The sequence below is a fragment of the Mirounga angustirostris genome, unplaced genomic scaffold (genome assembly GCF_029215605.1).
Source record: "Mirounga angustirostris isolate CCGP_5_RB_7025 unplaced genomic scaffold, mMirAng1.0.hap1 SCAF_5, whole genome shotgun sequence".
In the NCBI taxonomy this organism is placed as follows: Eukaryota; Metazoa; Chordata; class Mammalia; order Carnivora; family Phocidae; genus Mirounga; species Mirounga angustirostris.
In genome coordinates, this window is record NW_026991713.1 from 19,181,176 (window position 1) to 19,207,784 (window position 26,609).

General features: G+C 39.4%; 1 protein-coding gene and 1 long non-coding RNA gene across 6 annotated transcripts in view; one reads left to right on the forward strand and one right to left on the reverse strand.

Annotated features, from left to right (window-relative positions):
* IGF1 (insulin like growth factor 1) overlaps positions 1-26,609 on the forward strand; it is a 97,469-nt gene that overhangs the window by 39,567 nt on the left and 31,293 nt on the right. For 3 of the 5 annotated variants that reach the window (XM_045872731.3, XM_064590725.1, XM_054506866.2), the window contains exon 3: positions 13,873-14,054. In XM_045872731.3, the coding sequence (XP_045728687.1) occupies positions 13,873-14,054 (182 nt within the window). Of the gene's footprint in view, positions 1-13,872; positions 14,055-15,546; positions 22,276-26,609 lie in introns of those variants that run through there. The other 2 variants (XM_045872730.3, XM_054506865.2) reach the window with 2 other exon arrangements.
* On the reverse strand, positions 14,010-24,217 carry LOC135364397 (uncharacterized). The gene is made up of 4 exons (XR_010411376.1): positions 24,159-24,217; positions 23,725-23,786; positions 17,301-17,404; positions 14,010-14,233 (listed from the first exon to the last, which is right to left on the reverse strand). It is a non-coding gene; the product is annotated as an uncharacterized LOC135364397 (long non-coding RNA).

A 26,609-nucleotide genomic window follows, 5' to 3' on the forward strand; every position in this document is an offset into this window, starting at 1 on the left:
TTCAAAAGAACTGGAAACAAGATGGTCTGGCTGCTGCCCCTTCTGGAAATGGAAAGAATCACAGTGAGATGTGAGCATCCCATACCCAGCTGTACCCCAAACTGCAGGAGTGCATAGACTTCTCTCTCAAGGGCAAAAGCCATGCATGGCACTCCTTCTAACACTCTCTAGAACTGTCTACTGCATGCATTCAAACCCTGGGGTTGGCTGACATAGATGGCCTCACCCACATCCTTCATGGGTATTATTATTACATGCCTTTGAGAATCCCAGTAACAGTATCAACTTCAGAGTTTTTCCTCACCTGGGATTTCTCCCGTTTTCAAGGTGTTTTAAGTTGAAGGGAACTGGCTCTGCAACTTTCTAGCTGTAGGATTTGGGTCAAGTTACTTAACCTTGCTAAGTGTCAATTTCCTCATATGTAAAATGGATATAGTAATAATGCCTACTCCATGTAGTACTGTAGGATGTAAATTAAAAAAAAAAAACAGGAAAAGTAATATTTACTATAGTAGTTTAATAGAAAGCACTCAACAAAGGGAAGCTATTGGTAGTGTTTTTATTGCAAAGGCCCCCATTGTTCTAAATGTCAAAGAAATAAGTTTAAATATAAAATGAACAAAAGAATGAAATGCTGCCTTTCACTCTCAAGAGAAACTTGCGTTTAATGGAAAATTTTGCAACCTCATTTGATTGTATCTTTGGGTCTTGTTATATAGTTCTTTCTCTTCCACTGGCTAATCATTATCCTCTGGATTTGAGTCTTGTCAAATGTTCTTGCTGCATGAAAGTACTGTCTGCACTATGGTGTTTAAAACATGTTAGGGAGTTTAACTAAGCGTCCAACCAGATAGCATGGTTGAGCATAGTAACTCTGACATTTAAAGAAATGCATAATTTCAGGCCAGGTAGAAGGCTAAAAGAAAGAGACACTGCTGGTGATGCCGCAGATGACTAACCAGCTGAGGGAGATGAGAAGTCTGGGAAGCCAAGAGCCACAGCCAAGGACGAGAGAGGAATCTGGTTTGAAAAGAGAGTGTTAAGACATCAAAAGCCTGGAAAGAAAAGTCCAGGGTAATTTGTGGCCTGTTGAGTACCAGGAAAAAAGATGTGGCAAAAGAAGGCACAGATGTTGTGAAGAATGCAAGGAATTTATGACGATTCATAGTCTGACTGCGGGAAATGCCTGCCAAGGGCAGATCTCAGTGGACCCTGGGAGCACTGGTTCAGTGAGAAGATATGTAAAGACTAGGACTTCACAAGTGACCTTTACCAGAGTATCATCTTGAACCAGAAGCAAAGGAAGAGGAGGAAGAAGAGGAGAACAGGAAGTTGTTTGAGAAGAAAAATAAATGTTAGCAAGTCTTTAGAAGTAATTAAAATGTTTCTAGACCAACAGCCCCCTTTTTCCTATCATTCTTTTATTTAAGAAGTCATCATCAATGACTTGAACTCACAGTTCAAGTGATTGAACTGTGAAATGAGGTTGTATGCAGCTCTCTCCATATTCTCTTATCAGAACCCATACTACTCGGTCAAAAAGCTTTACTTCTCTCCTCTCATCCCAAGTATATAGAAGTTGCTACAAGACCTTCAGGATCATTTCTTCTCATCAACCTGAAGGTTTCTATATGTAGTTTTTATATAAATATGCATCTAATTGACATAGTGAAGATTATGGAGACCATACCCATCAAGAGGTCAATGGATTTGATATTCTCCTTTCTCACCAGTGTGAGAGGCTTGGTGTGGGGTTACAGGGAAGAAGATATTTTCTGGAAAGCTGGGAAGAGAAAATGGAGGCTGCCCTGCTAAAAGACTATGCATCAGAAGAGATCTGTTAGCCCTCACTTGGGCCCTCACTTCATGCTGGAGTTAAGACAGAGCTAATTTGCCTAAGTATTAGCATAAGCAGTGCCACCATGCAACCTTCCCAAACCCAGATCTGAGCCAAAGAGAGTAGATAGAAGGCAAGTGTTAAGGGAAATAAAATGTCCCACAGGCAGTATCCTGCCCCAATATGACACATTAGTCCTCAGGTTGCTTGTTCCTAATGAGGCTAATTAATTCCCCAACCATGGATAGGTTTTGTGATAAACTGAAAAACAACTTCTGGGGCAACCGTCTCTAGTTCACAGAAAGTAAATTCATGGAAGTGAGCGACTGGCTAGGAGGCCAAGAGGCCACTGCTTCAGAGTGGGATCCCAGAGCGGAGCAATGTAGTCATTCATAGCATGTTTGACTATGTGAGAAAAAATTAAAAGAAAGGAGCTGGTTTCTCTTTTGTGATTTCCCAATATCACAAGATGAAAGTATTTTTCTTTGCTAAATTTAGTAAAATAAATAAGTGAATCAGAGATTTTTCTTAACTGAGAGTATTTGCTAAATAGCATTCATAAGTTTTGAAGAGGTAGGCATGCTATCAGTCTTAGATGAAATAAAATTAAGAACAGTATTATCATGGAGACAAGCCACAACTTAACCACACCTCTCCCTATCCTTATTCATAATTTACTTCTTCAATTCAGAAAAATAATATTTGGGGGAAGGAGATTGGGATGAGTGGGTGGTTAAAAGCTAACAGGCTTAGTGATTGCCAGATGACTAAGAAATCTCTTTAGTTGACCTTAAGTTTGCTATCATGTCCAAAGATGTATGAAATTCTAAAATATAATAATTTGAGGAAAGAACTTCAAGTCTCTTCATCATGTTTAAGCAATCAAATATTAAGAGAAAAGGGAGAAAAATTATAGCAGCTTGCTTGAGGACTCCTTGTACAACGATTTTAAAATTTTAATAACCTTAACATTATTTTACCAAAAAAAGGGGTGATGTTTGAAAAACCATGTTTATAATGGTCATCTTCTAATTTTGTTCTCTGGGCAGATGTTGGGTACCAATAGCAGAGATGATGACCTGTCTGGAAGCCCATTCACTTTATCAGAGATGAGATAGCATATGGTGGTAGCTGGAATTTTCCAGGGAAACTATGCATATGTCCCCCTGGAAGGAACTGAATATCTCACAGAGGATTCATATACCATTCACAGACACCAAGGAAACTAGTGAAATAAAAAGTTGGCCACTCTGAGTGCTACGAAGTTTAGCATTCTGGCCAATATTAGCAACCCTCCCAGGGCTTGTCGCTTATTCATTTTTTGAAGGTGCAGCTTTGTAAAGAGTAATGGTAAAAGACTGTGCCCACGATTTCACACTAATTTTCATTTCCAAGTGCCCACACAAGTGAAAGCCCATCCCTCACTTATTCCTCAAAGCCTTCAGGACTCTGATTTCCAGAATGTAGTTTGATTCTCTCTACTATTTCAACAGCTCCGAAAAATGACTTTTCTTACCCTCTTTCTAATTCACACCTGTATCCTCCTTGAACTGGTTTCTTCAATCCCCATAGATGGTCTTGCCCCCTCCTCTTATTCAAACCTGCCTCCATATTGGACATTCCTTATTTTCTTCCATCAAATCCAACGCTGATCTCTGCTTTCCTTAAATTCAGCCTATAAATCTTGTTTTCATCTAACATTAAACCTGACAAAGAAGAAACTCCTGGTTCTCTCATCAAACTTCTCTTCACTATATATTAACCTATTATTAGGGAGAAGTGCTGATATGCCATATGTACATTATTGATTAAAAAGTGGGTAGCATAACCATCCAGATAATCCTTAGGGTCATAGTGTTAGAAAGAGTGCTTGATTTTATCCAGTACTTAGGCTATCAACATGAGAAAACTGCATCTCAGAGAGTTTGGGTGACTTGTAAGTTTGCACAAAGGATCTGGGGCTAAAATCCAATGTTGTTTTCAATATACCACATTGCCTTCTTTTTATTCCCTCTATGCATATGGCACTCTTGTAGGTGCTATTAGAAACACTTCCCAGAACCTTTCAATTCAGGAACAGCACTGTTGACACACCGGCATGAAAGGGACATCACAAGCAACCCAACTGGCACTAAAGTGCACACCATGTGGTTATTTATATCATGTAACACCCTAGCCACCTTCTCCCTCCTTCCTCTTCCTTCTCTCCCTGTGTTCAATCTGTCGCTGACTCTGGCTGTTCCTTCTCCGCGGTAATGCCAAGGGCTGTCTCTGCTGCTGTGGAGGCTGCCTTCCAACATCTCACTCCCTGATGCAGGCCCAGTGCCTCTCCTTATGGGGCCTCCACCTCCCCAACACTCTCCCTTCAGACATGCCAGACTGCCCTGGCAGCTGTTACCCCTTCACCTGCCATCCTGACCATGTCACACCCACCCCTGGGAAAATCTCCAGATGTACCCTGAGCAAAACACATAGGCCTGCGTGAGGAGACTGACAGGGAACAGGGCCCCTGAGAACGCAGAGCAGGTGCCAAGTTGTAAAGAAAAGAGAAATGATAGACTTTAGAGTGAAACTAAAAATAAAGAGAATGTGTTTTAATACCCTTTTGGCTGATTCATCTTTCTGTGGCACCAGAGAGAGGGGTGTTACCCTCTATTCACCAGTGTGCCTTATGTTTTGCCTACAAGGCCTCTCTTACCACATTTGAAAGAGTAAACGAACAATAACAATGCAAGTATAGGAGATAATGTTGGTAGCATGGCTACAATCTCCAGGTTGGAGCCAGACTCATCTTACAATTTCCGTCATAGTCTTTCTCAAAAAAATGAGATAAGTAAAGTCCATATACGTAATTCTTCAACATCCCTTCGTATTCTTTCTCCTGTTGTCTGTTTTCATCTCATTCAGGCATGGGTCCAAGATGGAGTAGTGACTAAGGGGGCCTGGTGACACTGTATACTTGGTGACTGCTTATTCCCAAAGTGAGGTTGGCAGGAGAGGGAGCCCTAGTTTTCAGTCATTCCAGGGAGGGAACTAAACTCTAATTCCTAGCCTACTATGAGGTCTGCATAGCATCAACTTTTGTCCTAAAAATTCATCAGTGAGTAAAAACATCAGTGGCTGTCAATAGCAGGAGAGGAGAAGATATAGAGGAAGAAGAGAAAAGAAAGAGCTGAGGCATGCAGTGAAGAGAGAGGAGAAAAATACATATGCTGGTTGAAAGTGATTGGGAAACCATATGATAATTGACTTTCTCTGCTTGACTTATTTCACTTAGCATAATCTCCTCCAGTCCCATCCATATTATATTGATGTAAAAATTGGGTAAATAAAGGGGGGGGGGAATCGGAGGAGAGATGAACCATGAGAGACTATGGACTCTGAGAAACAAATTGAGGGTTTTAGAGGGAAGAGGGGTGAGTGGATGGGTTTGCCCGGCGATGGGTATTAAGGAGGGCATGTACTGCATGGAGCACTGGGTGTTATACGAAAACAATGAATCGTGGATCACTACATCAAAAATTAATGATGTATTATATAGTGACTAACATAACTTAATAAAATAAAATTTAAAAAAAAGAAAAGAAAGTGATTGGGAAACCACTTCTGACCATCTATTTTGCCCACACCCATCTCATGCCTTGCAACACTGTTTTGAAATAAGTGGATGGATGGGGATGGTAACACTGAATTGGGGAGAAATCAAAAGTAACAAGAGGTCAAGATAAGCCCATATGACTTTGCCTTGTTTGACTTGATAGGAGCAACCATTTTCAGAGTGTCTATTCTAGATTTAAACTATTTAGAACAATCTATACAACATATAGTTTGGGTATCCTTTCAAAGGAACAGTTATTCATTTATTTTAATGGCAAACAGTCCTCCTTTATCTAGAAAGGATCTTTTTCAACCAAACATTGGAAAGGATACATTTTTAAGAGTAAGGGAAGAAGATGATACCTGCCCAGCTAGCTATGTTATCCAACTCAACTCCATAGTAATACTACTTAAAATAGCTAACATTTATTTAGACTTTATTGCATACCAGACATTGTGCAAAATACTTTACATACATTATCACTTAATCTTCCCATCAATCCTGGGAAGTACTCTTTTACATATGTCCATTTTATATAACCTCTGTGTCCTAGAATATTTGGTGCCTTGCCCAAGGTGAACAGTGAATAAGTGGCAGGATCCAGACCTGTCTGACTCCAAAACCTGTGCTTTCAGCCATTCTACATATTGCCTCCTTCATTGGTATGACTGATGTCACAGGCAGATCATACTCAAATCCTGTAATATGATCTAAAGAACTGAAACTAAACAACTAGAAAATGGTAGCTAACTTATATAGCAGGCCCAACTGAAGTCGTTCAAACATAAAAATGACCTCTTGGCATTTGATTATCTTTTACCTTAGACGTTGATAAACCAAACCATTCCCTTAGGACAACATTTCTGTCCAGCAAAGCATTTCTCTTGCCAAAGTATAATTTTGTTGGCTACATCTATCTCCTCCAAGCCCTGGAATCAGACCTAAGCTAGTAAATTGTGCTGTCCTGGCAAGACGTTTGTCCTCCAGGGCATTGTATCAGGCTAAAGTAATACATCATGTTGCTTCCCACTCTGTTGGCCCATTTCTCCAGAGTCCTAAAACGGTAATGTTTCTGCTCTGAATCGCCAGTTTTCTTGTCCCTAGGCCTTGTGCTTTAGCTTCCTGGTCTTAGAGATAGAGGCGGACTAAATTGCACTATTTTTACACCTGCCCTTGAGTTGAGGCTTCCAAAAGAAAGGAGAGTTTAAGGAAAGGGGAAGCCCCATAGATCTCTGCTTCATTCCTTTCAGACCCACAGATACACAAACATTGACTTGATTGGGTAACAAGAAGATTTTGGTCTTTGGGGGTTGTGGGGATTTAGTAGCTGAGAAAGAGTTGCTGAGTGGTGGGGGTGGGGGTGGGTCAATAGGGCCAAGATTCCTAGAAAAGATAACCTTGTCCAACTGAGAAGTAGTAGGACCAGCAAACACCAGCAGTTAAAAATTAACATAGGCCAAAATGAAATCAATGCCTAAATGTGATAGGTTTTCCAGAAAAGTTTGTGACATGTAGTTCATAGAAAAGTGGACATTTTCTCAGTGTTCACTTTTACAGATGTCAAAGGTCAATCCTACTTGGAAAGATCCTTCTGCAGAAAAGCACAAATGTATAGGGTCCGCCAGCAACATATAAGGCAGGCAATAAGTATACATTTTAGGAAAACTTCTTCAAAAACAATCCTAATTTCAAAGTGTTTGACAGTAGCCTTGATACTGAATGTAAGTCACTTGACTCCCTGATACATGTGTAAGTGTGTGTATGTATGTTATTCTAAGTGCATAATGATGTGCCTAGTTTACAGAAGTGAAAGCCTCTTTCTGTATCTTTACTAAGCATATGACAACATATATCTCAATAATTGTTTTCATTCAAGTGTGATTTCCATAGAATTTTTTAAAGGTAAAATATTGACTCATCAAAAGGATTTAAGCTAAATGAAAATCCTATGAATTCAGAAAATATCAACCATCAATGTATCACATTTTGTGTTTGGATAAATAGTCTTATCGCAATTTTCCTTATGTTAGGAATTCACTAGAGGAGCCTAGTTTTCCATATAAAGCCATAAAATGTGTAGGAAGGATTGAGAAGTGATTCTCACTTTTCCACCAATGAAGATAGCAATTAAAATGTTAAAATAGAGACAACTTCACGATTACTCATATTTTACCAAACTTTCCTAGAGTATACCATGCAAAATTATGTCAACTGAATGATTTTTTTATTAAACAAGGTGGCCCATGGGGAAACGTTGCCCTAAGGAATTAATCATTCTGAGTTACTCTAAATTGTCAACATGTCAGGAGGTTTTGGATAAATAGTTGGTGTAAGAAACCTAATTTCCTGGCTTCTGTGGATTCTTACTGTAGTAGTTAATTTTGAGATCAATTCTCAGTTAATCAAAGTTAAATGGAAGTAGTTTCTTACTACTTAATAACCTCATTTGTGTTTTCCATCAAACACATAATTGTGAATTTTTTTAGAAATAGCCAACTTGAATCGTCTTACTTCTTTTTTTCTGCCTTCAAAATATGATTGGCTTTAGAACCTACTCCTGTTAGCAATTTCTAGAGAATAGTTTTATTCCTCAGAACCCAAAGAGTAGCAAGTTGTGTCTTCAGAACTGGATATTTCCCTGTTTGCAAAATGTTTGCATTTTTCATTGTTTAAATACTGATTCTTCAAATCAATGTCTCTTCTTTCCATTGATAGGGTTAAAATAATTAAAGCAAAGCTTTCTCAATAAGAGGAGAATTTTCAAAGGGAATGAAAATTGAGTACAACATCCCAACTGCATTCCGAGAAGCCTGTAAGGAACACAAGCATACATAGCACCAGCAGAGGTAGTACCATTTCTACCAGTAATGAATAACTGGAGCTCTTTGTTCTGGAAGTGGTGACCCCAGTTTAATCTCAGCATTACACCTTCTCCTTCAGAGATGGAGGGAAGCAAGTTGCTTGCATCCATGACAAAATGTGAGACTCAGCTAATTGGTGTGGTTTTGATGATGCCACAATTCTGCCCAAAACCCTTGTAACTAGCAAGTTTGCCCTGAAGATTATTGAATTACTCCACTGACCATGCATTATTTAAAGGGAAGTGCTATTATTATAGAAGCCAGCTGCTTAACCATTGGAATTCTGTCTGTTGTCCAACTTTCAAGATACAGCAGTGCACTGTGACTGTGCATTATGTCTACTCCTAGTGGAGTCAAAGCCTAGGTTAACTGTGGCCAACTTGTCTGCTAAGCAATATTTGGTGTGCAAGCTTTAGAGCAAAACCGCCAACAAAATAAATAATAAATAAATAAATATATATATATATAAATTTTCAATGTCAAGACTCTATCAGCAAGACAAATTCTGTGAAATTTTATACATGCCTATCTGTTCATGCTAATGGTTAAGTGAGTATATGGCCACTTCATAACACCAGTACCACAGAACTCTGGGACTGTACCTACTTGTAGAAAGGACTATCCTTTTTCTATTCTATTTCTTTTGTGGTAGTCTCAAGTGAGGAAAAATATTTTAAGCCTCTTGGGGAACTCAAGTAATAAATAGAAAAAAAATATTTTCACTTTCTAAGTTAAAAAATATTTGAACCTATTTCTTGAAGACAATGTAAGTAGCTTCCAACCATACTGAATATTTGGCCTAGAAGGGTTTTCTCCTCCATTTCCTTACTTGTTACAGAATCTCTGAAATAGACAGGACCATGGCAGTCATACACTGTGTACAATACAGGAATATGCTTCTAAGATCTCTGGCAGGTGTTCATACAGCCTCTACTTAACTGTTTCTAGCAATGGGAAGTTCATTATCTTTAAAAGAAGTTTGTCCCATTTTTAACACTTTTGAGTACAAATTGTTAGTTTTTTCTTATATTAAGGCAATATTTGTTTCCCATTCACCTACCAATTCTGACACTGCCCACTGGAGCAGAATTACATAGTTCCTAATGAGGAATTTATAAAGGCAAGGATAGAACCATTCATTCCATCTCATTTAAAAATTAATCATAATGACAACAGCTACAATTTACAGTCATTAAAAATCCCCATTTTTCTCAAAATTGATACTGGAGCAAATGATTTTACGGCCTTTCTAGTAAACTATATTGTTTCAGACTTGTAGTTTTAGCCCATAGCAACAAATGTCTTTATTTTAGTTCTAGAAAAAAAAAGTAACATGACTGTACTGTTGGTAGGAATGCAAGCTGGTGCAGCCACTATGGAAAACAGTATGGAGGTTCCTCAAAAAATTAAAAATAGATCATATAATCCAGCAATTCCATTTCTGGGTATTTATCTGAAGGAAATGAAACACTAATTTGAAAAGATATGTGTACCTCTATGTTCATTGCAACATTATTTATAATAGCCAAGATACGGAAGCAACCTAAGTGTCCATCAATAGATGAATGAACAAAAAAGATGTGGTATATAGTATATACAATGGAATATTACTCAACCATAAAAAAAAACAATGAAATTTTGCCATTTGCAGCAACATGGATGGACCTAGAGGTATCATACTAAGTGAAATAAGTCAGATGTATAAAGACAGATGCCAGGCACCTGGTGGCTCAGATGGTTAAGCGTCTGCCTTCGGCTCAGGTCATGATCCCAGGGTCCTGGGATCGAGTCCCACATCGGGCTCCCTGCTCCTTGGGAGCCTGCTTCTCCCTCTGTCTCTCTCTCTCTCTCTCTCTCTGTCTCTCATGAATAAATAAATAAAATCTTTAAAAAAAAAAAAGACAGATACCATATGACTTAGCTTATATGTGGAATCCAAAAAACAACACAAAGGAACAAACAAAACAAAACAGAAACAGATTCATAGATATAAAAAACAATCTGGTGGTTGCCAGAGGGAAAGGGGTGGGGAATGGGCAAAATAAGGGAAGGGGATTAAAAGGTATAAACTTCCAGTTATAAAACAAACGAAAAACAAGGATGCAATGTGCAACACAGGGACTAGTTAATAACATTGTAACAACTTTGTATGGTGACAGATGGTAGCTAGATTTATCATGGTGATCATTTCATAACGTATCTAAATGTTGAATCACTATGTTGTGCACCTAAAACTAATATAATAGTGTATGTCAACTATACTTCAATTTAAAAAAAAAAAGAAGTAATACGAGGCATTTGAAGATAAAGGACAAAACTTTGACCCTCAACTGTGGCCTCTCAATTAGTAAGAAATGATTTTTTTGGTTACATATCTTGATGTAGAACCAGAAATTGAGCATATAGGACACTTCAAAGGATGAATTAAACTTTAAAAGGCAATAAGTAAAAAATGAAGGTGGGGAAATTGGAGGGGGAGACGAACCACAAGAGACTATGGACTCTGAGAAACAAACTGAGGGTTCTAGAGGGTTCTAGAGGGGGATGGGTTAGCCTGGTGATGGGTATTAAAGGAGGCACGTATTGAATGGAGCACTGGGTGTTATACGCAAACAATGAATCATGGAACACTACATCAAAAACTAATGATGTAATATATGGTGATTAACATAACAAAATTAAAAAAATAAAAATAAAAGATATAGACAAAAGGTAAACTTTTTTATGGGACATTACAGAAAAGCCCTAAATTTCTGTTCCTAAATTCATTGATCTATGGACTGAAAAAACACAGCTATTTTATAGACTGAGCCATGTAAAACTCTGAGCTCATCTAAGAAAGGGGACAAAGCAGATGCCCAGTGTGTGTTATTATTTTTTTGCTGTGCTGATGATTACTTTCTATTTCATAAGAGGAAATAGACCTGTGTTGAGTTTCATGGCTATTGATAGTCGCCAAGAATGGAATATGTGATATATACAGTGTTTTCTGCCTTCCCAAGACTAAGGGTGGTGTCTTCCTACAGAATGAAGATTACATTAGAGATGCATGAAATAGAAATGCTAAAGAGGTCCTGGAATTGCAAACCCTAACCTCTCCATCTTCAACCCATAAGCATGAATTTTGAAATTAGTTTTTTCTGAGTTAGCCAAGTTTGAAGGTTTTTGGAACACCTTTACCACCCCACCTTTAAACATAAAATTATTATTCTATACTATACAACAAAAAAAATCCCAATTATGTCCCATTAAGAAATGTATAGTTTTGACAAAGAGCAACCATTACCTATGGTGAACAACAGGGATACCTCAAAGTAGGCCAAGCCACCTTCTCCTTCCCATCTCAAGAGAAAAACCAGTGTATCAGCTCCTCTTAACTGGCTGACCCCTTCAACCTCTTGAAATAACCACTTAGCAAAAAGTATGTAGAAGTCCTTTGTGGATTACAAAGAACCATGCAAACCCATTTGTGTCCTTCCTCTAATTTATAGTCCCAGGAAAAGATTATAAAAACAAAAAACAAAAAACATTATTTACATTGCCCGGGGGACTGGCCGAGTCTCAGCTTGCCAGGGCCTGGCTGGCAAGCAGAACCAGAGAGTCTTCAGCTCTAGTAGCAATGGCAAGTGAAAGCACTACTGAGGCTTCAGCTGGGGCCAGCTGCCTGGTCCCTCCCAAACCCCTCAACCATGAGGTTGGGTTTGCCCCTAAGTAAGAAAGCAGAACCCACCCAAAGAGACCACAAATGAACCCTCACTGAGTTACTACCCCCAGCTGCCCTAAGAATGACAATAAACCTGCCTTACAGGGAGGAAGCATCCCTTGGCTCCTATGCCAAACATCAGGAAAACATTTGGGTTTGTGGAGGATGCCATGAACGGTTGGCCCTTCAAGCAGCAAGGCAGCCAAACTAGTTTGGTAGCAGGCCATTACTATGGATCTGATCTTCCCTAACTAGAGAGTTCGAAATATACATGGGGATTTTGACTTTCAAAATGCCATTCTGAAGAATGGTGCCATTATTACACAAACATAAGACTTTTTATTTAGAATATAACATCATCTTCTGTGTCGGCAATAAAGATTGAATATATGCCAGATTGATTAGTTGGATTCTTCAGGATCCGTGGTTCATACATTTTCCTCCAGGAAAGCTGGATATCAGTGCAGAAGACCAGGCTCCCCACCTCCCAAAGGAGGTAAGGGAGATGAGAGAAAGCCAAGATTCAGTCCCCCCCTGCCTTTGTCTGAGCCAGAGCAGTTTCACTTTTGTCTGCTTTATCTATTGGTATATAGGCAAGATTTGGTTTAACAGAAGTTCTACTTTAACAAAAAGCTTACAAGGAACTCAGGTACATTTTAAGTTCCTGAGTGGCAAGTTCACATAAGCTTGTTTTGTCCTCTCTTTTAATTCTAGAGCCAGGACAAGTGTGTCCAAAAAAAAAAAAAACTAAACGAAAACCTATTTGCCAAGTAACGAGGTCTAATTTGCAAGTATCAGAAGAAATTTGATTCATGATGTGCCATCTGGGCAATTAGAATCACATGAAAGATGGACATTTAGTTCATTCTGTCTCAGTGTAGTAATTCTATAAGAAACAGAATTGATTGTTCTGGTCTCTCCAGGGTGATAGGAGAGGAAGCCCCACCACACTAGTACTGTTATCAATTCTAAACTCCAAGGCTTCTGGATGCACTTAATACTAAAGTTGTTTCTTCACAGACTATATAAGATCCTGGAAAAGGGTACTCAGAGAAAGTAAACCAACATTTATTTAGGATCTGCTCTATATCAGGTGATGTTCTAAGCACGTTTCATACATTATCTCATGTAATCCTCAAAGAATCCTTATAACAAAGATACTATCAAACCTACTTTACAAATGGATAAACTGGGCCCAGGAGGCTTAAATAACTTGTCCATAGTTACACAACAGGTCTCCTGGGCTCTCTGAGGCACTTGAACTCTGCAGGGAATAGATCTGAGTTTAAATCCTGATTCAACCCCTTACTGCATGAATGACTTGAAGCAAGTCATTCCCCACTCCGAGTCTCAGTTTCCACATCAGTAAAATGAGGAGCCCTTTCCAGACTTAAAACCCCTTTGATACTCAACCTGATGTTACAATGGAAGCAGTTAAGCAAAAGAGCAAACACTTGAGCCACCCTGCACATAAAAACTATGCAGATTTGCTAAAAAGATGAAGAAAATTTAAAACATAATCTTCTTTTAATTAATATTCTTAGCAGCCTCCAAACTAAGTGAATATATAAGGAAAGATTAGGTTTGTGCATAGACAAGATTCTTGACTACAGGTTTCTGAGAACTCGAGAATTAACACAAATAAAGTACATGGTGCATTGAGTTAGTGCTAAGGAGTTTGGGGCAGAGTCCAGAGACACACTGGAATCCAGAAGGATCTGTGAGGTCAGGAATTGTTGGGGAAGTTTCAGGAAGAGGTTGAGACATGTAGATTGGCCAGGTGTGGGGAGAGGAGAGGCTTCAGGGGCTGGGTGGAACTGTGAAGATAGCCGATTCCACTCTAAAGCCAGGCCACTCTGTTTGATTTGCACAGACAAGCCCACGGGGTATGGCTCCAGCAGTCGGAGGGCACCTCAGACAGGCATCGTGGATGAGTGCTGCTTCCGGAGCTGTGATTTGAGGAGGCTAGAGATGTACTGTGCACCCCTCAAGCCTGCCAAGTCTGCCCGCTCAGTCCGTGCCCAGCGCCACACCGACATGCCCAAGGCTCAGAAGGTAAGCCCGCTGGTGGGGAGGGATCCACCATCCTCAAGATATTGAGGATAACTGTGGGTAGGCCAAACAAATTATGCCCCACAATCTCCCGGCTTACAGGTCAAAAAAAGCAGCATTCTCACCTCAGATGTCCATCCCTTTGGTCACTCCACATTGCAGATTCTTTCCACTGCTCTGGACTATCCGATACCAGAAGACAATGGAGAACAGTCACTAAACATAAGCTTTGGTATCAGACAAAACTGAAGTCCTAGCTTCACCAGTCACTGGCTGAGAGCCCTTGGCCAAATAACATAACCTATCCAAACCTTAGTTTCATCAGTAAAATTGGGATAATAATACCTTCTACATCAAGTCATTTTAAGAATTGATAAATACACATGCAATTCTTTTCACATCCTGCACAAAGTAACTGTTGGACAAGTGTTAACATCTTTCATAATTGTAATTAATAACAAAGCGTGTAACTTTTCAAGTCCTGGTATTCTGCAAAGTTGCAAAGAAAAAAAAATATGCTAAAATGGGAACTATTTGAAATTCACATTCAATGACAAACTTAATTAAAGAAAAAACCCATTAAACATAGAAATTTCTGTTTGGCTCTAAGAATACCTAGAAATTTCTAGTGATCAAAATCTGTAGGTGCCTTTTTCTATGACCTAGACTTCAAACAAACCTTAGAGTTACTATCTATGCCATCAAAAGTACATAAATCATCCGATGCATATTAGTCACTTGATAAGTTTTGTTGAATGAGTGAATAAATGAGTGAACAAATGAGAAGTGATTAAATTTTAGTCCTGAAGTAGAAAGAATGAGAACTGAAAAATAGGGGATAGGTGAAGGAGAAAAAAGAAAGTGAGGAAGGGTGAGTAAGGAGAGTAAAGCCCAAGTAGGTCTCCTTGGGGACACTGTTTAAAAAAACAAAAACAAAAAACTGTGGTTTTACTCTTTAGAGCCAAAACTAGCACTGTGCAGAAAGCATAAGAAGAGAAACCAAGAAGTCCACAGTGACACATGTGCTGCTTCCTGGTCCTACACTGCAGCTGAGCCTGGAGGAGGACCAGGGAGCTTAGTGGAGAGTGACCCCAGGGAGTCACCATGAATGATGGAAAGGGCTTGGGCATAATCTGGTGCACAGAGAACACAGTAGCCAGTGGGTAAGTCAGGGAGCAAGCATCACGGAAGTAACTTAGGTGAATGTGGTTGAGAAGTGTACTTGAGGGGACAAAGGCAAGTTAATTCTTTCTCTTCCCAGGTGACCCAGTGCCTCACAATTTCTAGCTGGGGAGGGGGTGGGGGTCAGAGATTAGTCCCAGAGTTCTAGAAGTTTGGGTCTTGTGACTGAGGCCTAGACATCCCTCTAGTACCAATGCTGTCTCCTGTACCACATGGAGCCCGGGCATTCTGGGCTAACTCAAAGGCTCTGTCTTCTGGGACACACCAAGGGAACCACCTGTTCTCAATGCAATTATTTTTGTGATGTTTACAGTATCATCCCCCATCTACCACCAAGAAAATGAAGTCTCAGAGGAGAAGGAAAGGTGGGCCAAAGAAATGCCCAGGAGGGGAACAGAAGGTGGGGACGGAAGCAAGTCAGCAGATGAAAGGAAAGAAGAAAAGAGCAGAGAAGGGAGACTGGAGCTAGAAACTGAATGCAGAGGCAAAAAAAAAAAAGGAAACTGGAGGAGAGAAGGACTAAGCAGACAGAGGCAAGGACAATGAGAGAGAAGCAGACAGCGATAAAGAAAAGTGGGAAGTGCTATAGAGGAATGAAGAACAGTAGGCCTGGTGGAGCTAGATAATGCATGTGATGGAAGGAGAAGGAACCTGTTGTAGAATGTGGATAACAAACATGGAGAGAATGAAAAGAAAAATATAATGCCCAGAGAAGTCCAAAGAAAAACAGTGGCAAGAATGAAAAAAGGAACACAAATTATAAAAGAGGCAAATAAGACACTACGTTACCCCCCCAAAAAAAAACAATTAAATAAGAGTAAAAGAATTAAGATAAAAATCAAGGCTTTTATATGCATTTTAAAATTTTGTGTGAAGCTATTATAGAAGAATTGGCCATGTCAATATATGTCCAGAGTTAAATATTAGCCCAAAATTCTCAGCAAGACTGAATTGTGTCATAGAAGTTCCCAGATTTCCTTTCCTGCAGTGTCATGGAGGCTAGGTTTCTTAGTCAAGTCCAGGTTCAGGCCAAAGGGCACTGAGTATTTGCCTAAAGGCCTGTGAGGCCGGTGAGATAACCTACAAGAGGAGGTCACTGAACCTTTCCTTTTTTTTTTTTTTTTTTGCACTTTGGAATCAGATATAAAAGATGTATTAGTTGTATTGGTCTGCTTGGGCTGCCATAACAATGTACCACAGACTGGGTGGCTTAAGCAACAGATATTTTCACACATTTGTGGAAGCTTGAAGTTCAGATAAAGGTGTTGACCTCATTTTAACTCAATTACCTCGGTAAAAACCCTATCTCCAAATAGGACACATTTTAGGTACTGAGAGTCAGGACTTTAACATATGAATGGCCAAGGAGAGACACAATTCAGCCCATAACAGAAGACTTCTGATGTCTGATTACTGCCTTCTAATCCTATCTCTTGTAAAGCTCTGTGTATGTGTCTATCTCTGTCTCACACACACACACACACACGCACACACACAAATCAAGTTTTTCAGATATGAAATCCTGTGAGTTTCTGTTCCATGGAAACACTAGGACAAAAAGCCTCTGAAGTTGATTGGTTCAATCCCTTCATTTTAAAGAAAAGAATACTGAGATCCATAAAAGGGTAAAGGCATGCTTGAGTTCTAAGCTGCCCTCCTTCTGGTCAGCAGAGAAGAGCACATAATCAACATGGACTAAGAAAGAATTCTGAAAGGAAAAGATGGGGCAGAAATAGACGGCACATGAAATCTTCCATTAACTTAATAGTTTTCCACCAGAAGGAAGGGCATGAATGAGAGCAAGGGGCTGGATTTCCCTGAAGATAAAAAAAGCTAAGTAGAATCACAGAATTTAGGTCTTGTAAATCTCCTTCAGCTTCTTTGATTTAATTAGTAGGCTTAGCGTCTTCATAGATATAAAACAAAAAGTCTCAAGATCATCCAAATTGTGAATTATAAGAGCTGAGAGAGGGTGTAGGAGAGAAGTGGTCAGCCAAGCAAATGATGACACTTGGGGTAAGAAGATGACTAAACCAAGAAGTGAAGTATTTCATCCAAGTAACCTACTTTGAAGATGTCATGGTATAAAGGAACCTCCTTTCCACCTGGTCCTTCATGCCCCTGCTGTTTTCTACTTCAGGATCATCCTTCCTCTATGGTGCAGTGAAAACCTAGGATATATAATAAATATAACATAACAAAACATATAAGGCCACGCCCAAGGCTCAATCCAGGAGGAAAAGGTCCAGTCAGAAACATGTCAAGCCCCAGATGGGAGCTAAGCCACTTCTGCTGTGGTTACAAAAGCCTGGCCTATCTGAATAGACAAGGGTAGGCTGGTGCCTAAGCCCATCTAGCCAGCCACCTTATTCAGGAGATGCTGAGTTCTTCCACTAAGACACCCATGCTTTGAGACCAGCCTCAGGCATAAGCCAATGTTAATTGTGACCACCACCTGAGAGTAGCCTGCAAATACAGATGGTTCTTCAAGTTCCACAGAAGAATTAATAATTCATGTCCTATGGAAAGGTTCCTTAGAGAATTATCTCTTCCCTATTTATTGTTGATGGTGTAAATGTCAATTATGACTCAAGGCTTTGGATAAACTATAATAATACTCTATGATAAGCTTCATTCAAAAGAAGTGAGGCAAAGACTCAGTGACCTAAGGAACTCAGTGACCTAAGAGCCGTTCCAACCCAAAGAACCCCAGTTCTATGAATAATTCCAACTTAAGTGGAAGCTCAGCTCTCCCATGGAACCATTAACTTTTATTTCAAGGTCACAGAATGAACTTTCAGAAAACCACCATTTTTCTCAACCAGTTAAAATCAAATGTAATATGTATTTTCATTTCTTGGTGCCTGAGGAAAATTTAATTGTAGCATGAACTCCAGCTCTTACTAGTTTTAAGTAAAATTGCCAAAATAAATAGAAATGTGGGATATTTCCGGGCTCACACAGCTTCCGGGACATTTCAGTTTCTAGGGCTGCCGATTCAGTGCCTTTCACAAGCATTTGATCTTCTTTCAAGCATCTCTTGAAAACAAACAAAACCTCATACAGCTTCAAATGTGCGTGCTGTTAGGATGTAAGGGTGGAAAAAAGGCAAAAAAAGAAGTCCGCCAAGAGCCCCTCCTCCCTCCCTTCACCCCTTGACCACCTCCCACCAAACACCAACAGGAAATTATGTTTTCTTAAGTAATACATTTTGCAATTTCTCAAGTCCATTAGCATCTATGGGGGAAAGATGAGGTCTATTCTCTTTACTTGTCTATGTGAAGGGAATAAGGCTTTTTCACTATTTAATAGGTAGCAGGGAGCTGACTTTTAATCCAAGGGCAAAGTTGATAGTTTGAAGTTAAAGTGGATGGCTTTGGTAGCAATAAGAAGATAAATTGTTTTAGACAAACCAGAATGCTCTTTTATGAGGTTAGGGATTTGGGGTGACTTGTTTTCCAAAATTATAGGTAAATATAATTTCTTGGCTTTTCTTTCAGTGAAGAATTCCTCAGGTTATATGCTCATCAAAATGATTAAAAGTCCAGCTACTAATTGCTATAAAAATCAGTGACAGTGATTTATTGACCTAAGCAAGACAAGCCCACATTTAAAGAAGGAGCAGGTGAGGTTAGCAAATGTTTTTCAGTGGCCACTAAACTTCCAGGTCAAAATCAGCTTTTCCATCCTCAGGGTGCTAACTGATATCGGAGCACTTTTCCCTGATGTCCACATGTTTGGGGTTCATCTTTGATGGGACTCTTTAATGCCTTTAGTGCTACCTCACTTTTATCCAGCAACCAAAAGAGATTATTTAGAAATACTGACTTATGTTTAAACTCAAAAAGAGAGAAAAAGAAAGAGAATGGCAGGGAAATTATGCGAGATGTGGACAATGGACCTGTGAGTCCGTATCTGGTACTTCTAGCGAGCAGCCAGGAAAGTTCTCACCATATACTATAAGCTCAATTACAGATCTGATGGGCTACCGCTAGATAAGTAACAAGAGCAAGAAAACATTTTGGAAAATTCCTATCTTTATTTTATTAGCTAATGTTCAGGAAATGAACTCTTTTGAAAAGTGGAAGTTTGGGGGCGCCTGGGTGGCTCAGTCAGTTAAGCGTCTGCCTTCAGCTCGGGTCATGGTCCCAGGGTCCTGGGATCGAGCCCCGCATCAGGCTCTCTGCTCAGCGGGAAGCCTGCTTCTCTCTCTCCCTCTCCCACTCCCCTTGCTTGTGTTCCTACTCTCGCTGTCTGTCAAATAAATAAATAAAATCTTAAAAAAAAAAAGAAAAGAAAAGAAAAGTGGTAGTTTGATAGAAACAAGAATGCATCCAACTAATTTTAATTCTAAAGGTTCTTGCTGGTAATTTACAATCTGTAATTAACTACAGAAAATAGTTTTGAGGAGAAAGGGATTCTTTTCTCTACTTTCTGTGTGTGTGTGTGTGTGTGTGTTTACATAGTTTTGTGTTCTAGCATTGTTGCAACCACTAGGGATTTGGGGTGAATCACTTTCCAAAATTATAGGTAAATACAGTTTCTTGGCTTTTCTTTCAGTGAAGGCAAATTCTTATGTGAAAACTAATCATCATTCAGGAGAAATCACATTATTCTTTTGTCTTCTCAAAGGCCCAGGTTTAGTGCTAAATTAAATATTATTCAGGAAATAAAGGCAACATTATTGAAGAGGGAGAAAGAAGTTGGTTTTCTTTCTATTATATCTTCTAAGGATCCATGGATTTCAACTACTTCCAATCTGATCTACAGAGAGAAAGAATGGCTCTGTATATCAGAAAACAGAAACTTTCACATAGAACCAATTTGCAACTTTAGCTTTCAGGACTAATTCTTGACCCAGCACAATCATAGTTCAGTTCATCCAGCCTGTCTTCATTCCAGCATCCCCTGCTCTTACTTCTATTAGAGATTGGGGTTATTGGCAAAAACTATCCAATGCCTTTTCCACCACTTTCCCCTTCTATAACTGTAAACCTCTAACTTCCTCAGTTCACTCTGGCATATATACACTTTTGTTCCCATTGGATCATACAAAGGTACATACATTTATTTGAGTAGGTGTGTATTACTGTCACTCTGGAAAGAAGGATGCAATAGTTTATACCATCTTCTCTGGCTTCTCTAACTAGTAGGGTAAGAATTTCTATAGGAAGGTGGGATGTTAAGAGCAAGACCTATGAAACACTGAGCATGATGGCAGTTCTTCTGTCTGGTAAAATAACCCCAAAGTTCCCACTGAGAGATCAAGAGATTATACATCAAACCCAAAACTGACCAAGTAGCCCAGTCTTCTAAGATGGGATGCTTATGCCAAATGTTTTTATAAAATTCTGTGTAAAATATATAAATGTTTATATGGGGCTTTCTGTCTGGCCAGCTCCAGGAGGTCAAGTAATCAAAGACCAATCATACCTGCCATCTGTGAAAATATGATGTGCTCTTTTCACAGCTATAAATAACAATTATGGCAAGACAAAAATCCCAAATGATTAGATACAAGACCATGGCAGGTTGAGGGTTGGGTAAGGATTCCTAATCAGTTGACTGTTGTAGACTTGGGAATATGCAATATTTATGTCATGGTGTGTGGGTGGCATGCTTGAATAGTTCCATGAGGCATTGCAGGACTAGAAAATAAGGAAAGTATAAATGAATCAATAAATACATAGCATTATTACTGTTACTTTGTCAATATCGGTTGACTTAGGCCACTGTTGGATGCTCTGGTTTGTCTTTCTGTAAATAATGACATTTATTTCCTTCTTCAAATGAATATTAGGATAGAGGTAGAAGTGATTTTGGCACAATGAAGCAATTCTGATTTCTAAAAACCGTATACACGCATGAATTGTTCTTGCACCATTTTCTGTTTTGGAAAAGCTCTGCTGGCACCATGAGTGTTTACTTTTATAAGCTGAAAGGCTCCCATCAACCTCAAACAGATGCAAATCACTTTAACTTGTCATAGTGTTATTTTGTTCATCCTAAAAGTTCAGACAAGCCTTCCAAACTTCCAAAATTTCTCTCAATTCAGCGAGGAGGAAAATTTAGAACACAGTATTTGAGTGTTCTGCCCAGATGTGTCACACATACAAAGAATGAGTGGAGGAGGGCAACACCCTTTCCTACCGATCCTGTGAACTCATCACTATGGCGTTAAAATGACACCAAAAGCTACAGCTCTGGGCCACACATCTCCTCAGAACATGGCAATATAAATCACTTCATATACTACTTTAAGTACTCCAGCATAAGTTGTATGTCAGATGTATGGCATTTTGGAGGCTTGAGAAAAAAAATAATCAAATCCAGTTTTTAGGTAAAAATGTGCTGAATCTTTAGCCCATATCAGTGAAATTGTTAGAATGTGGTGTTTCACTTTTTAAAATACCACAACATTTGAACCTTTCAGCAATTCCAAAGTCAACTCCCTCTGGGAAAGATAGTATGCTTAAACTTTTTTTTTTATTTAAAAATGTAACAGAAACACAAACAGCTAACTAAACAAGCTGCCCATAAAATCAACAGTGTAAGCAATCTGAACCCTGAAGTGTTTTACAACATCCTTCAAGACTATTAAAGGCAACGTAAATACCTCTTTCCAACAAGGGAAAATACCCTTCAGCACTTTTTTTCCTTTTCTTTTTTTTTTCCAGGCTTTTAAACAATTTTGGTAGTGATTTCTTACATCACAGACAGAAACATTTGAAATAGAGTCAGGTGGTATCCTTTGAAGAGTAAGAAAGTTGCTAAATCTGGATAATCCATGAATAATTATGGGACAAATATAAATTCCCTAGATCCCTAGGGATTCCTAGGGATGCACCAGTCTCTAGAAAAAAAGAGGTGTACATCTGGTATCCCAGCATTCCAGGGAGCTCTAAGCACTCAGTAAGTAGATTCCCTTTCTCCCGCCAGGGAAAGGCAACACCCTCCTATGGGATGTGCTTTGACAACAGTAACTATAAAAAGGGCAGTGGGCAGTAAGAATAGCTGGTATTTATTAAACACACGCCCAGTGGTAAGGATTATAGTGAATTATTTCAGTTAATCTTCACCATTAGATTATAGGCTAAATACTAAAATTATCCCCATTGTACAGATTTAAAAAGTTGGGCTGAGTATGGCTATATGTCTTGCCAAGGTCTTGCTCTAACAAGTGGCCAGACCAGAATCTAAACTGAAGAGGGACGCCAGTGTGTTAACCATGCACTGCACTCTCTTTTCTGCATTTTTCGTTGATACTTCTTGTACCACAACCCACCAATTGTAAGTTCCAAAACAGGAAGGGGCTCTGTGCTATTTGTCCCCATAGAGAGCACAGCAGGAAGTAGGAAGCCATGCAAGGGTTGCTATTTAAACTCTATACTACTACTTCTATAGAAAAATTTAAACAATTTAGCAAGCTTTTCCTGATTTGCTATGCTTGTTCGAAGCACCATGCATCTGGGGAGGATACAGAGGTGAAGGAAATATGTTACCTGTCCTCAAGGAGCTTACTTTTCAGTGGGGAAACAAACACAGACATATTTACTCTACAGCACATCAATGCTCTAACAAAGATAGAGGCAGAGTGGACTCTGATAGCACTGAAGCCTGAGCAGATCGATGTTGCTAATAAATGAGTTCACAAAATGGATCAAAATCAAGGGCCCTTGAAACAGTAGGCTCTCTCACACACAACTATGCCAGGTAAATGTGTAGGGGTGATCACCTGCACTCATAACAACATTATGAGGTGGGTGCTCTTACCCAACCCTTTCTTTTTACAGAAGAGGAAAGAGAGGAGAGAACAATGTAGTGATTCTCAAGGTCCCTTAATTCCTGTGTGGGGAGGTGGGATCCAAACCAGGTGTGTAAGCCCAGGTCTTTGGGGAAACAGATGAGACTGGGTTAAATGAGCAGGATTTTATTAGGGGAAATATCTGTGTGAAATGGGGCGGGGGGGGGGGAATCGGGAAGCCTGGGCAAGCCATTAGAACACAATGCAAGTCTGACCCCAAGTGAAGGAGAAGGGCCCATGGAGAGAATGTTGGGTGGAAATGTCTTGGACTGCTGTACAGTCTAAGGAAACGTTCAGAAAAGCCACTGAGGAGTCCTTGAATCAAAAGTTTGCCAATAAAGGAATCTTGTGTTTCCCAGGAATGGGTCTACCTTGTATCCCCAACATACTCAGTCTTATCTTTGGGGAAGATGTCAGCTCTGGGCCATTCACCATTGCCAGAGAAAAGGGTCATATTGGAAAAAATGGCCATTCCTACCATAACCACAGAAAAAGTAGGATGAGGTAATTTCCAGGAAAAAAGGAAGAGGCTGAGCAGACTGACATTATGTCTAATCTATATACCTTTTACCTTGTTAAAGAGGCAACCATCCCACCAGGAGCACAAGTCTCTTGAAATGTGCACCTTTGTCCTTTGGTTTTAAAAAGTCACATCCCAAAGCACTGAGTAGATCGCATGACACTTACTCTCTTGGCTCCCAGAGATGAAAGGCTGACCCAACTCTCCTGGAATTTGAACTTGTGATTCCCTGAAGTAAAGAGATATCAAAGTTGTTACTGAAACATCTAAATAATCCTCCACAATTTCATGTGTCTCCAGGCCAAACCAGCAAAATAGCTAGAGCACATCCTTTTCTACAGGTAAAGAGCTGATATCTGGGCGATCTTTCCAATTACCTGCTCCTCTGTTTCCCCCCTATTTTGCCCTTTTTAGAAGGTCAATGCTGAGTTAGGACTTTATGCTATACAATAGGCTGCTGTCTACCGCCATATCACCCTGAATGCGTCCGATCTCGTCTGATATACAATAGGCTGCTAATATTCCATGCTGGACATTATTTTCCCAGCATTTCTTATAGGGTGCCAGGCTTTTCTTAGACTTTATGTCATACAATACTTACTTGTTTGGAGTTGTTGAGATGGAAACATAGTCTATTGAAAACATCACTGCTTCCTCTCTGAAATTTAAAGAGACTATTATCATCCTTCTTTTAGATACTGTTTCTCAGGCAAAATCTCATAAAGATAGGTGGGGCAAAAAGAAGGGCTTATGATATCCACAGGGTTAGCTTTTGACAAATGAATACTGTGCTACTAAATTCCTATCAATAATAATATAAATGGGGCCCAGCTCACTCTCGTGGTAAGGGACGGTACCCCTCCGTAGTTTAGAGTTTTGCCTTACCCTCTAAACAAGCATATACCACCATCTGGGATCATGGGCAGCTTATAACATTGTCAATTATTATTATTGGAAAGATATTTGGATCTTGAAGCATGCAAAAATGTTTTATCTTTTGGGGAAGTAATATGGTAGAATGGCTAACTGGTGAGCTCCAGAATCAGAGGAAACTGGTTGTTTTGCTTTTCTAAGCTTCAGATTCCTTAAAGGTAAAATGAACAAGACATATTATCCATCCCCAAGAGAACTAGGAAAATTAAATAAGAAAAATATGTGCAATTAACATATATAATGTAGTGCCCAGCCCTGAGCGAGAGAAGTATCTTATTAAAATAATAAATTGTCTAATTATTAGTCCTAGGTCTATCAGTTTGTTTTTTATGTGACCTCAAGCAAGTCACCAAATCTTAGCAAGCCTTGGGTTGTAAATAAGACTGATGCAAATAATATCACCTTACTGGAGATTACCATGTAAACTATAAAGTGTCTGCAAATGTTAATCAAGGTTATTTTTACTGCCATTGTTATTAGCTCTCAGTGATCTTTTCAATCAAAAAGTTTGTGGATTGCTTTCCTTTGTAAAGCCAGGAGCTAGGATAAGAGCCAAGAGACAATGGGAGAATGTGAATGTCATGTAATACTTCAGGGCATTTTCCAGCTTCCTAAATATCTGTGTATGGTACACAATGTGTTCTAATATATATCACAAATTAAGATGTTCTGAAACTTATTCCCTGATGAGTTGGTTAACATTTCCTTCGAAGTGATAAATTTCCTCAACCAACCTGAGTGAGCTAAAGGGCCAACATTTTTTTTTTTTCAATAATCTTACCTTCCCTGGTGTCAATAGGAAACAATATTTACTCACTACTGTTTTCCTTTCAAAAATCTGTCTAGTTGCATACTAGAAACAGTGTCAGCTGGTTTGTTTGTCTTGGACAAGCTGTTGAAGTGAAAAGTTTTTGCTTGGCTGAATGTGGGACAGTTTCATAACCCTTCAAGAAGTGCATTGAAGGTGGGTGCCAGTTCCGGCTGCTTCTAACATGCCTCCACTTGCTGCCCATTGTCAAGGGTGGCCAATGTAATTAAATTAAGACAATAAGCAAAGCAACAGATGCGACTGAGACCAAATCCCTGAGTGCTTTTGTTTTGTCACTGTCATTGTCTGCAACAAAGAAGTCACATGTGAGAGCCTGGGAAGGGAGCCAAATGCAAACCAGACAACATCCCAGCTGGTTTTGAATGGCCTCCACCTTACGCATGTGTGTATGGGAACCATGCTACTTGGAGCAGTGTCTGCTCTACTCAAGTTAGTTTCTGCCCGTGGCTTTGCTGCAAGGCTGAAACAGAAGAAATAAGCCAGAGGATCCCTGTGCTCAGATTGACAGTTTACACCTCTGCTTTGAGAGAAAAGAAGAAGAATCTCTCTGTTGGGGAAAAGGATAAGATCCATATGGTTGACCAATCTAACCTCAATCCTTTTTGTTACAGCTCTTCATGAATTTGAAGAGGGACAGACATATACAAGATACCTGAATTTTTTCTTCTGTAAATCTGGGATTAATTTGGCTTGAGAGAAAGACTGGAGATTAAACACCTCATCTTTTAATTTGTTACTATTTCATTCTTGAGCATTTTTCCTAGTGTGCTCATTATCCAGATTCTTAAAATCTTTTTCTAAGCTGGTATGCCTCTTAAAGAGAAAACAAGGCAAACTCAAATTAGCATATTTTTAGATCTGTTATTTAATTTGATTAGTAGTTTGGTAGAGAAGTGGTATCCTTAATAATGGCCATGTGGGGGTTTTGATGAGCCACATACCATCTGCAGGGTTCATTGCATACTAAACAGAAATATTTCAAGGAGTTTGGGACAATAGTGATCCAACTCTGTAGCCCCATTTGTTTTTCTTCCATTTTTCAGGAGAACTCCTTTAAGAATGCAGATTGGTGGGGGGTGGGAGGGATGGGGTGGCCGGATGATAGACATTAGGGAGGGTATGTGCTATGGTGAGCACTGTGAATTGTGTAAGACTGTTGAATCACAGACCTGTACCTCTGAAACAAATAATACATTATATGTTAAAAAAAAAAAAAAAGAAGAAGATAGTAGGAAGGGTAAAATGAAGGGGGGAATCAGAGGGGGAGACGAACCATGAGAGACTATGGAC